Source organism: Equus asinus, chromosome 20 (genome assembly GCF_041296235.1).
Source record: "Equus asinus isolate D_3611 breed Donkey chromosome 20, EquAss-T2T_v2, whole genome shotgun sequence".
In the NCBI taxonomy this organism is placed as follows: domain Eukaryota; kingdom Metazoa; phylum Chordata; class Mammalia; order Perissodactyla; family Equidae; genus Equus; species Equus asinus.
In genome coordinates this window covers 15,359,693-15,372,480 of record NC_091809.1, presented here as the reverse complement: position 1 = coordinate 15,372,480, position 12,788 = coordinate 15,359,693, and the positions used below count along the sequence as shown (strand labels likewise).

The 12,788-nt window shown below is 59.4% G+C and overlaps 1 protein-coding gene across 3 annotated transcripts in view; it reads left to right on the top strand.

Moving 5' to 3' along the window:
- Positions 1–1,576, top strand: part of SAFB2 (scaffold attachment factor B2) — a 30,307-nt gene extending 28,731 nt beyond the window's left edge. For all 3 annotated transcript variants that reach the window (XR_011496111.1, XM_014843129.3, XM_070491779.1), the window contains exons 19-21: positions 748–860; positions 948–1,014; positions 1,281–1,576. Coding sequence is in view for 2 of the 3 variants with exons in the window: in XM_014843129.3 (XP_014698615.2) it covers positions 748–860; positions 948–1,014; positions 1,281–1,425 (325 nt within the window). In the remaining variant the exon portion in view is untranslated. The remainder of the gene's footprint in view (positions 1–747; positions 861–947; positions 1,015–1,280) is intronic.
- Positions 1,577–12,788: the final 11,212 nt, after the last annotated feature.

Genomic DNA, 12,788 nt, shown 5'->3' with positions numbered 1-12,788 from the left:
TAGAATATTCCGTCCCCCCACAAGAAGCCTCGTCCCCATCAGCAGTACCCCCAACCCCCCCAGGCCCTGCACCCACGAACCTGCTCTCTGTCTGTGGATCGGCCTGTTCTGGACGTTTCCTGTCCATGGGGTCACACGCCGTGTGTCCTTCTGTGTCTGCTTCTCTCCCTGAGCGTTGTGTGCAGGTCCGTCCACGTGCAGCTGTGTCAGGGCCTCGCTCCTCTTCACGGCTGCACCCTGTGCCCGCGTGTGGAGGGACACGCTGTGTGGCTTCTCCCCTAGCTGGTGGACACTGGGCTGTTTCCACTTTGGGGCTGTTACAGAATGAAGCTGCCGTGGACATTCGTGTACAGGGCTGCATGTGAACGTGGTTCCCATTCTCCTCGGAGGGGGGGTCCCTGGAGCGGCACGGCTGGGTCGGGTGGTCCCTGTGTGTTTAGCCCTTTGAGGACCCGCCAGGCCTGAGGCCCCTGTCTCCCCCCGTCCCCACCAACACGTGTTCCTGTCCGTCTGTCGGATTCTGGCGTCCTGGCAGGGTGAGGTGGGGTCTCACGCACGCGCTGTGATGGCAGCTGTGCCAAACACCGTCCCGTGTGCTCCCTGGCCACGTGTGTCCTTGAGGACAGGTCTGTTCCCCTCCTCCGCCCACGTCGCTCAGACGCCCCTGACGCGGGCGTGATGAGCCAGCCTGCGGCCGCAGTCGAGGTGCGTGGGGACAGCCGCATGTCTGCCTTCTGTTTCGTAAAGGGGCGGACGGGACTGGACGGAGCACGGTCAGAGGCTGGACGAGCATCCGGAGCGCACCTGGCCGGGCGCGGTGGACGCGGGCACGGCGGGCCGGGAGCACGCGCGGTGGCAAGGTAGGGTTGGCCGCTGCGGCGGGTGCCTCCGGGGGTGGCCCCAGGCTACCCGGAGGGCGAGCTGGCAGGCTCTCTCTTCTCCTGCAGGTGGTGAGCGGGGCCTGTCGGGGCCCTCGGGGCCGGGGCACATGGCCAGCCGGGGCGGGATGTCTGGGTAAGGAGTGCTGTCCGCGGTCCAGTTGACTGTCCCTGCTCCCCGTCCTCTCCCTCTTTTGCGTGTTCGAGCAGCTTGTGTGGTTGGGTGTTTTGAACACAAATTCCACAGCAGCTCTTGGCAGCTGGCACAAGTGGCTGTCCTCGGTTACCCCAGCGGGGCCGCGATTCTGCTCTGTCGCACGCGGACAAAGGCACTGGCCGGGGACGCGCCCGCGAGGACAAGGCCGGGCGGGCCGCGGGGACAAACGTGCGCCTTTGTTGCAGGCGCGGCGGCTTTGCACAGGGCGGGCACTCGCAGGCTCACGCGCTGCCCGGGGGCGCCCTGGAAGGCGGAGGACTGGCCGGCCAGGACCGCAGCAGCCGCGTCCCCCACCCGCACCCGCACCCCCACTTCGCCCGCCGCTACTGACCGACGCGCCGCGGCTCCCGCCAGCGTCCCTCGAATGCGGGGACCCTTTTAAGAAGCAAAACCAGGTCCTGCCCCTCTGTTGTAGCGCAATTCAATGTGAAGTCACTTTTTTTTAAATAAACGTGTTCTTGTTCTGCCGTTTCTAAGACAAGGTTTCCGTTACCGAGGCATTCCATTTTCCATGAATAAAGTTTACGGTTCGCACCCGCGTGTGTCCGCTCATTGCAGAGCGGGCGTGGTCCCGCCGCTCGAGGCGTCCGTGCCCCATCTCAGATGAGGAGCCGGGTGCCGGGCGCGTCGTCCACCCGGGGTCCCAGAGCTCGTGGGTGGCAGCGCGGGGCCGGCATTAGGAAGCCCTCGTTGAGCGAGGCTGTGCGTCCCGTGGGGGCTCCCCGTGCAGGGGCCTGGGGGGCTCCGGCTTGGTGTGCGGTTCGGGGCTCCGACTGAGGGGCAGGGATGGGGTGGCCCTTCCTTGGCCCCCAATCCACCCATTTTCCAGGAGTGCAGGCTCGTGGGCAGTGTCCTCACTGGTGATTATGAGCCATTCCAGTTCTCTCCGTCAGAGACAGCCGCTAGGGCCTTGGCTGGTCCCAGGGACGCTTCCTGAGCCCGCCGTCCCTGCCCCAGGGTGACAGCCACCACAGCGGGCGCGTCTCTCCCTCCCCGGGGGGGGTGACTGCAGACCCGGGGGGCCGGGGACAGAGGGCGAGCTGGCTTCCCCGAGTCGAGTCACGGTGCTGCTCCAGCATGGTACGAGTTAATCCTCCGTGCCGCCTGCCGGGAACCTCGATTCCCTCCCCTCCGAAAGTAGGACAGCCACCCCACCGGCCGAACAATCGGCGGAGCGTCTGCACTCCCGCTGGGGCGTTTAGCTGTAAAAGGGCCATGTGACAATCGGGCCCAGCTGGTGGCTGGAGCCGGGGCATGAAAGGCAGGGCGGCCGGCCTCTGAATGGCCGCCAAGAAGCACCTCGCAAGCCACCCCTGTGTGGGGCCTCTGGAGTCCTCGTCCACTGACAGGGTGACAGGACGCCGGCTCCACGTTGCCCCCGGGGCCTCTGCAAGCTGGAGGCTGGACCGGGACCCAGATCTTCCCTGTCGGGCGATGCAAGCCAGACCCGCCTGGGGCTGTGCACGGACCAGCGTCCCATCCGCACGTCTGCTGTCTGTGAGGACCCGGGTCCCCTCAGGTCAGGGCCCGCCCTCACGGCCTCATTGGCATCCGATGATCTCTGTCAAGGCCTCGGCACCGAAAACAGTCCCATTCTGACGTCCCGGGGCCCGGACTCCAACACAGGAATTTGGGGGGACACAAGAGCACTGTCCGCTTTCCCTACAGACAGATTCTTCCTGGGAATTGCTCCTCGGTTAGTCTGGAACCGTTTCTGTGCACAGCTCCGGAGCGCCGGATCCACATGCCTGCCCAGCTGCTGTCGCAGTGTCACAGGTCGGAGCCGGCTGCACAGGCTGAGCGCCTCGCCGTGTTCGGGCTGCCGCCGGGCTGGGCGCGAGCGCCCACAGGCCTGAGGAGTATTGGCAGATGCCCTCTTCTCTGGGCTTCTCTTTGTGTCTGATCTGGCAGTCATTGTGTTGCTTGGTGGTGGTGATTTTTTAATCGAGTAGTTATGTGATACTGATTTTTATTTCAGAACAGAAAAGGGAGGTAGAATGAAACATTCGTTCTAGAAGGGGCTGCCGGGGGAGACAGGCTGTCTCCACCTTTTGGCTCGTGTGAAGGATGCTGCCATGGAGACGGGCGTGCGTGTTTTCGTTGGCACACCTGTTTGCCATTCTCCGGGGCGGGCACCTCTGAGTGGAATTCCCAAGTCATAAGGTGATTGTAGGTCTGACTTTTGAGGAACTGCCAGACCCTTCTCCACGGCAGCTGCACCGTTTGCATCCCCACCAGCCATGGGCAAGGCTCCAGTGTCTGCCCCTCCTCACCGATACTGGGTATTTTCTGTTTTTTGTTAATAATAGTCATCCTAGTATGTAGTGGTGTGGAGAACCACAATGTGTTCTATCTAGAAACTGGAATATTACGCAGCCATGAAAAGGAAGGAGATCCTGACACCTGCTCCAACATGGACAGACGTGGAGGACGTGATGCTCAGGGATGCGAGCCAGACACAGAAGGACACACACTGTGTGTTCCACTCACAGGAGGTCCCCAGAGGAGCCACAGCCACAGAGACAGAAAGTGGATGGGGGGCCAGGGGCTGGGGGAGGGGTGTTTCATGGGGACAGAGCTTCCGTTTGGGGAGATGGAAAGTTCTGGAGACGGATGGAGGGGGTGGTGGCACAACCGTGTGAATGTGCTTGATGCTGCTGAGCTGTGCCCTTAAAATGGTGAAGATGGTAAGTTTTACGTTACATGTATTTTACCACAATAAAAAAAAATGTTAAAGTTGGGGTAGGAGCTGCTGTGTGTCGGGAGTGGGGGCCGCTGGGGTAGACACGGGCGGGCGGGTGGGCTCAGAGCCAGACGCCGGGACCCAGCCTCCCCACCAGCCCACGGGGAGTCCATCGTTCCTCGCTGCCTTGGCCTCCTTAACTGGAGGCAGCGGATCATAATAGTGTTTACCATTGAGGGCCTTTGTGGAGATTAAATTAGTTATATAACGTAAAGAGCTCATGCTTGCTCCTGGCATACAGTAAGAGCTTCATAAATGCTGACCGATCCCGAGAGGCCTACAGGAATAGGGCCCGGGGCGCCCATGCTTTACGGGGGACCCGCAGAATGTCTTGGGGCCTGGAGAGGAGGAGGGAAGAAGTGAGCGGCTCCAAAAATACTATGAGAACACACAAAATCAGAATTAATACCTTATCAAACATTTCCACATCTACGAAAACTTGTCAGCTTCATCCATTGCTCCATTTTGTGATCATAAAGATTTCATTACGTTTCACGACAGCTCCTAGGTTCAATGTTTTCCCTTTGCAGGAATTCCCAAGCCTGCGCCATGATTGCCAGTCTCAAATTGCATGCGTCGCTCTAGTCAAAGAATTTCCGACGCCACATAACAAAAAGGCCTTTGGAGGCTTTTTTTTCCCCTCCAAATACAGCCACGGGATGGGCTGTCACCTGCCAGGTGGGCACACATCTCAGCTCCACCTCCTCCATCTGCTGTGTGTCCTGGGCAAAGTGACTTACCCTCTCTGGAGTCCTGAGCTTTCTCAAATGGGCGCGAGGCCTCCGTCCCAGGTCTCGGGCACGGTGACTTCCTCCTCTCCCGGGAGCGCCGTCCTCATTTTAGGATCCGACACCTGCAGGATAACGGGGTTTTTTCCTGTGGCCGCCGTACCAAATTAACGCAATCTCCGTGGCTTAAAACCACACCACTTACCTCCCAGGTCTGGAGGCCAGACGTCCTAAGACGCGAGGTGTCTACAGGGCTGGCTCCTTCTGGAGGCGCCAGGGGAGGAATCCGATGCCCTGCCCTTTCCAGCGCTTCTAGAAGCTTCTAGAAGTGCCCACGCTCCTTGTCTCCTGGCCCCTTCCTCCATCTGCAGAGCCAGCCGTGTGGCATCCTTCTGATCCTTTTCCCATAGTCCCATCTCCCCTGACGCTGGTCCGGAAGGGTCTCTGATTTGAAGCATCTGTGTGGGGAGGGGCAGTATGTTGCCCATCACACGGGGTGTGACAAACTCTGCGCTGAGGGTCGCAGACGTGAACGCTGGTCGAGGAAGTGAGACGTACACAGTCCCTGCGGCCGGTGACCGCTTTATACCAGGACACAAAGACGTCACACAACACCCCCAAACCCAGATGTGCCCATCACAGCTGCCCTGGGAGCCAGAGTCCGTTCCCAGGAAGATCACACAGAGCTGATGGCCCAGAGCCCCAGAGAGCCCGGGACTCACCCACACGCTCCTTCTCGGCCACCCCAGGACGCAGGAGCCACATGCTGAGGTCACACGGTGGTAAAGCGACAATTGCTTCGGGCACCAACGAGCAGGCTGGACTCAAAGACGACCGTCTACGTTATTTCGCGTGTCTAACCATTAAGGATAACGTCCTATGTCCCTACTGCTGTCTGGGGTGGGCTGGGCTGGAAGCCGCTTCCAGCTGGTGCTGGGGCCCCCAAATCTCCCCCGAGAGGCCGGCCCCCAGGGGCAGCCGGATGGCCCATGGGCTGTTGCGTTTTTCCTGCACATCCTCAGATGCACTTCGGGCACAGCACCTGGGTTTGCCTCCGGCTGCAAATATGACACCAGGGGGGCCACGTTCTGCTCCAGCGGAAAGTGCTTGGGGCCCGAGAGGCCTCCCCGGCCCCTCTCCCTCCTGCCTCGTCCCTGTGACAGCCTCCTGTCCCACAGCACGTCCTCCGCACCTTCCCGTAGAAGCTTCGTGAATGTCTTGTTCTCAGCTGTCCCCACCGTCCATGCAGGGGAAGCACTAGGGCCGGGCAGGGGGAGGGGAGAGAGTGGCAGGCAGGGCGAGCCGGCTTGGGAAGGGCTGGTCTGAACAATTCCAGCAGGGTCTGCGGCTGGCCCTGGTTCGCAAAGCGTCCAAACCCAGAAAATATAGACATAGTTAACACATCTGGAACGTAGCAGACACGTGGTAAATGCTGATCGGATCCCTGGAGAAGAGGAGAAAGAAAGCACATCTTAATCCTGTATTTTCAAGTTTTCACAAGACTTCATCCCCCATTAGGCCTATGGGGTCTTTCGAGGCCCTGCTAGAAAATTCTCCTAGTTCAGAGCGTCTCATGGGGCCACCAGATCCTTGCGTCCTGTGGCGTCTTTGGGAAACATCAGGTGGCAGACAGTCCTTTTGAGATTGAGGGGGACGTTTGGACGCGTGCAGTAGTAAGGCTGCCGTTCCTGAGAGAGGATCAAAGAACACCTCCAGCCAGAGTTCCCTGGGGGTGCGGGGAGGTGCTTATTAAAAATGCAGCTTCCCAGGCCACAGTTCAGGCCTGCTGATCTGATTGAGGCCCTGCCTCCAGCCTCTCTTGCCATCCTGACAGTTGTCAAGTGCCGGGCGGACCCCTGGGTGTGGATGTTCACAGTGGCCTCCACGAGTCAGGGCACTTCCTAGAGACCAAGCCCGGTGGGAGGGGCCGCGTCCCAGTCTGCCCTTCGCCCCCTGGGTGACTTTGAGCCAGTTCCCCTGACCCCCGAGTCTTCCCATCAGGAAACGGGCAGGCGATTTCTGGGGATGCCACGCGTGGATGCCTTTAAAATGCTTTCCACGGCGCGCAGCATACAGTCGGCGCTTAGCAAATGTCTGGGCTTGCCGTTCATCCTTCCAGAAGAGCCAGGTCCAAGCCAGGCCTCCCGCCTCCTGGCCAGAAACCCCTGCCCCCAGGGATTCAGCAGCGACTGGAAGCTCTGATGTCGCCTGAGTGGTTCTGGCGAGGGGCCCCGACCCGCTGGGGGTCAAGGGCTGCCAGCCACTGACGGTGTCTCGCAGCTTCTCCGGGCCCCGCCGTCGTCCCCAGCCCGTGCCAACTGGCTGTGAAGCGGCCCGGGCGCCCCACATACCCAGCCACGGGAACCTCACCGGGGGACCCGCAGGGTGGCTCGTAAAAGGCACTGAAGCTTCCCGCGTAGACGCCGCCCACCACGGCCGCTAAATATTTACAGACTCAGCTGAAACGAGCCTCAGGGGGTCGGTTTCACCAGCGGCCCAGAAAATGTCCCCTCGCCCCCACCCCCGTCCCTGGGAAAATAGGGCGCAGAGTGGAAGGAAGTCCACTTGGCCACCCCCCCTACGCCCCCGACCCCAGCCAGGCAGATGGGAGATGGGGCTCGAGCATGCCTCTGAGCCCTTTCTCCAGCGCATCCTCCCAGCCAGCACTTCCTGGGCGCTGGCCGCCGTGCCAGGGTCACAGCTATGACCATGACCAAGACAGACCTGCTCTCCGGGGGCTCAGCGGATGGTTTCAAGCCGGGGGTGGAGCGAGGCTGACTTCCTGGAGGAGGTGGCTGGAAGGGCATCCCGGGAGAGGGAACAGAGTGCGCAGGAGCCCCCAGGAAGGACAGGGTGGCGCACCTTGGAGGAACTGGCAACGGGAGCAAATGGGAGTGGGTGAGACTTGGGGTCAGACTGGCTTCGGAGCCCGGGGCCGGGGGCCATGGTGGGTTTTCAGTGGTTAAGAGAAGGAGGTAGGGCCAGCCCGGTGGCGAAGCAGTTAAGTGCACACGTTCCGCTTTGGCGGTCCGGGGTTCGGATCCCGGGTGTGGACATGGCACTGCTTGGCAAAAGCCATGCTGTGGTAGGTGTCCCACATATAAAGTAGAGGAAGATGAGCACTGGATGTGAGCTCAGGGCCAGTCTTCCTCAGCAGAAAAAAAAGAAAAAAAGGATTGGCAGCAGATGTTAGCTCAGGGCTAATCTTCCTCACAAAAAAAAGAAAAAGAAGAGGAGGTGCCTGCCCTCTTAGAGGGTGACCATGGCAGTCTCTCTCTGGGCCCTTCCTTGCTTAGGGGTCGGGATCCCCACTGTCCCTGAGCCCCCTCCCCCGCAGCCCTGGGGGTGGGGCAAGCCCAGGTGGCCTCAGGGACCAGACACAGCGCGGCGGCCGCGTGCTCCTCCGGGCCGGGGTCCCCTCCCGGAAGACCAGAACAGAGGAGGTCATCACACGTCCGGGACCGAGTCACGGCAGGCGGCCCGGTGGTGGCGGGAATGCCAAGACGCCCTGGGGGGACCAGGCACGGGGGGTGCAGCCAATAGGAGGGGCGGACAGGGAGGGGTCTCTGGAGGCGGCGGCTCACTTCCGGGAGAGGCCGGGACTCAGCAGGTGACGGGGGGGAGAGACAGAGACGCAGAGACACCCAGAGACCCGCAGGGACGCCGAGCCGAGGCCCTGTGGCCGCCGGGTGGCGCCCGAGAGCCGTGCCCTGCGCCTCCCGCCGCCCGCGTCCCTTTCTCTCCGCCCCCGGTTCCCCCATCGGTCCGCCACGCCCGAGCGGGAGGCCCGGGGCCCAGGGAGGAGGGGCAGACGGAGGCGGAGCGGGGTCCGGAGCCTCCTCGCCCGGAGACCGAAACCTCGGGGGGTGTGTCCGCGTGTCTGCGCTGTTTAGAAACGGGCGCGCCTGCGTTTGTCCTGGGGGTGTGTTCACGGGCGTCCCTGCGGATCGTGTCTCCACGCCCCCAGAAACCCGCCAGTGCCGTCTCCGCTCGCGGCTGAGTCACCCAAAGAGCACAAGAACCGAAACATTTAGGGAACGCTTCCAGGTGCCCCAGGAAATACTCCCCGGAGAGACAAGGACGGGTGTTCGTGTTGCTGACTGAGCAAGACGTAGGTTCTACTAAACCTAAGTACTTACGACGTGCCAGGCCCCGGCTGGGGCGGGGGTGTTGCTTTCCTGCTGTGGACTCAGTTTCCTCAGCTGTAAAATGGGGCTCATGTTAGCACCGACCCCACAGCAATGCTAAGTGATTAAGTGAGCTGAGTTTTATAAAGCTCTTCGAACACGGCCGGGGCCCAGTCTAAGGACTCAGGAAGGGTCAGAAATCATCTCATTTAATCCTTTTCAGTGTGAGCACCTCCGTTGCCCCGGGGGCCAGCGGGAGCCCCCCAGAATTGTCCTCTCCCCACTAGGGAGTTGAAGGATGCCTTGAAGACCTCAGTAGGTCACAAAATCTTCCCCTTTGGTCTGGCTCAGTGGTTCTCGAACCTCTACGTACAGAAAAACAAGTATATTCGATCAGGCCGGGTGTTTAAATCAGAGCCCGATGCTGTTCCAGGCACCAGGGACTCAGCAGCGAACAAGACAAGAACCCCTGCCCTGGGGAGCTTCTATTCTAGTGGGGAGACCCTAATAAAGAAAGCTGACTTGTCACTCCACAAAGGCGTGTCATTACAATTAGTTATCACCCATCGATGCTGTCCAGACACTTTGCCATTTTCCCTTCTAGAAAGATGGTCCCAACTTAAACCATCAAGAGAGGCGAGCGCCCATTTTCTTGCACCCTCGCCAAATGTGGGATTCGCAGAAATCGATGTCAAAGATTAGAGCAGAGATTCTGGGGTGGTGAGACTCTTTTTCACATGAGTCTTTCTTTTACAATTTACTGCTTGTGTCTTTAGTGTGTCCAAAGTGGCCTCCATGTTCTTGGCATGTCTCTCTGTTCTTATTTATTTCTAACAACTCTTTACATAGGAAGGATGCCACTTTGGAACCTGTTGTTGGCAAATAGCCTTTGTTTCTAATATAACTAAACTGCAATGACAAAATTCACCCATAGGGACCACGAGGAACCCCAACGTGCCGGACCTCCTAGCCACGAATTCCTTATGAAATGTCACTGGAGGGAGACAGACGGGTTCAGAAAGTAACAGCGATGAAGATCACACTCCGAACTGAGACAGGCCTTTCTCAATGAAGGATCCAGCTTCTTAATATGGAAACACTCGATTCCCCAATTCTTGTTTTTTTTTTTTCAAAACTATCACTCGGGCCTAAGAAAGCAGGTCCAGCCCCGGGGCCGATCCCAGGGGACAAGTCTAGACGAGAAACCTCGATTCCAGAATCCAATGCCCAGTTTCGTGCATATGTCCCCGGTGGGGCCAAGGCGCCATCACGCCCAGCCTGCCTCCCCATCTGCCCGCAGCGTGGGTGGGACGCGCTTCCACCAACCTTCCCCGACATTCCTTCTCCCCTCACATGGCCAGAAGGGATGTATGTTGATCGCCTCTCTGATTCTAGAATGTTCCGGAAGGGGGTGACTATTCCGAGGGTCTAGAACGTGGGGCGTTCCAAGACGCGGGGCATCCACAATTTCCCTGAGCCCCCCGCTCGGAGCCTCTCAGCTGGCAGGACTCAGGGCTTCTCCGGGCTTGTCACCATCCGCCCCGGCCTGCCGTAATTGCCGGTGACAGATAATGCCGGGTCTCCAAGCAGAAACTGCGGGCCCTCTAATCTGCTGGCGTGGGCACAGGGCCCGCTGCCCGCGGCCACCTGGCCGTCCCTGACGCCGCACGAGAAAATCCCAATTAATTGGAACTGGCACCGGCCGGCCCGGGCTCCATATGTCACAGCCACACGTCCCCGGCTTCGCTGACCTGTCCTGCTGGTCACCTGAGAAGGGAGCCCTGAGACTTCTGGGGCCGTGGCGACCGGTTCTGTGGGTAGAGCCGGCCCGCCCACCTTCCCTGGAGAGTGTCCACAGCAGCCCGCATCTCCCCGCCTGGGCCTCAGTTTCCCTCCTTGTTCCAGGAGCTCAGCCTCGGCGTTTGCTGTGGGGCCCACGGAAGCTGCCCAGCGCGTGTTGCTCTAAGCCGCCCTTGGGCACGTGGCTCGAGGCCCAGGAGGGACACAGCTGGCCGACGGGCTCGATAGCTGTCATCTGAGACGCCGCCGTTTCAGACGATCACTCTTTCCCCCAAACCACGGCCCCATGCGGATGATCAAACTTTGACCTCATTAGCAAGCTGATGGATTTCAGGAAAAATGGGATTTGGGGGTAGGTTTTTTGTATAGGTAGCTTAGCGTGACTGGCAACGAGCTCCCTTTCACGTACTTAAAGGAAGCATTTGTGTGTCCTTGTCGAAAACTGTTCACAACTTTGTGCTCAGGTTGTTGCTTCTTATTGATTTCTGGGAGCTTTTTACATATGCAGGCCATCAGCCTTTCATCTATCATGTCTTGGAAAAGTGACTTTGTCCATTGACCTTCTAGTCTTTGTGTGTGTGTGTGTGTGCGTGCGTGCACGCAGGAGTTTTATATTTGTGTGTAGTCAGTTATTAGTCTTTTAATTAAAGGCTTCAGGGTTAATGTCATGTTTCAACGCACTGGACTTATTATTATTTTTAACTTCCATGTTTTCTTTCAGCAATTTTATAGTTTCTCTCTTTTTGTTTTTCTTTTTTGCTGGGGGTGGAGATCCACCTGGAATTTCCTTTGCCTTCAGCTGCCTTGAAAATCTTGTCTGAAATCTGGCGATTGCAAAAGAAGCTGCCGCGTCCGTGGACGAGAGCACGATCGCTGGCGCCAGGGTGCTGGCTCCCATCCCGGCTCTGCCCCTTTCCCCTGTGCATCCTCGGGGAAGTCGCTTACCCTCTCTGTGCCTCGGTTTACTTGTCTGTAAAATGGGAGCTAGGAAGGTCATGTGGGAATTCAGGGAAGCTTTCTCTTTTTGCAATCAAGCGCCCAGAAGACCATCTGGCACCGGGCGGCTGCCTTTTCTCCAGCTCTTTTTGTTCTAATTTGCTTTTCTTGGAGGAATCGAATTGTACTTCTTCGTGAATATTCTCCCAGTAGAGCCAGTTAGGGAGGGACGATGCTGTGGGAACATTTCTTTTTGTTTTTCTTTTTTTTTTTTGGCTGAGGAAGACTGGCCCTGAGCTAACATCTGTGCCCATCTTCCTCTATTTTATGTGGGTCGCCACCACAGCATGGCTGACAAGTGGTTTAGGTCCGCGCCCGGGATCCGAACTGGCGAACCCAGGCCGCTGAAGCGGAGTGCACAAACTTAACCACTATGCCACGGGGCCGGCCCCTGTGGGAACATTTCTAATTGCTTTGTGCACATCGATTTAATCCTCGTAACAACCGCACTGGATCAATGGGGACATTGAGGCCCAGGGACATTATCTTTCTGAGGAACTTCCAAGGAGCAGAGGCAGGATTAGAGGCTGGCAGGACCTAAGAAAGGAGTCGTAAGGATCGGGGAGGGGAGGGCAGCACAGACTTGGGCTGGGCCCTCCCCTGCTCACAAGCCTCCCGTGGCTCCCGCTGGCCACAGCCTTCACTCCCGCTCCTCCCCGCCAGGCACACACTGAACTACACAGCTGGTGACCACAGGCAGGGGCCTCCTTGGTAGGAATGTTGAACTCCTACTCATGTGCCAACACCCTAGCTGCAATGCCCACCCCTCCGGGAAGCCATCCCCACCTACGGGCCTTCTCCAGCCTGGGGCCTCTCCTGCTACTCAAGCCCTGGCCACCCCGGGCTGGGAACGTCTGTGACGGGTGCTGTGCCCCCCACTCTGTCCTGGGAGACCCTTGAGGACAGGGCCCTGGGGGCATTTCTGGGTGGCCCAGCACTGCCCAGCCAGGCTCAGACGCAGAGTCGGTGCTTGTTGAACGAGTCTGAAGGAAAGAAGGGGAAAAAAATGAGTGAGTGACGAATATACGCCTGTCACTTCCGTCCGCCCGCAGCCCTGCAGGCGCCCCCTCCCTCGGGGGGAGAAGCAGAGTCCTCCCCGCCGACCCCAGGCCCTGCTCAACCTGCCCCGTCCCCTCCTCCCTGCGCATCCGGGGCCTCCTAGCCTTTGCTCTAACCCTCCAGGCGCCATCCTGCCCCAGGCCCTTTGCACCGGCTGTGGGCTGTTCCCTCCGCGGCCGGCGCGCTCCTCCTCCTCCTCCTCCTCCTCCTCGAGAACCCGGTTCCCACGCCGCCGCCGCC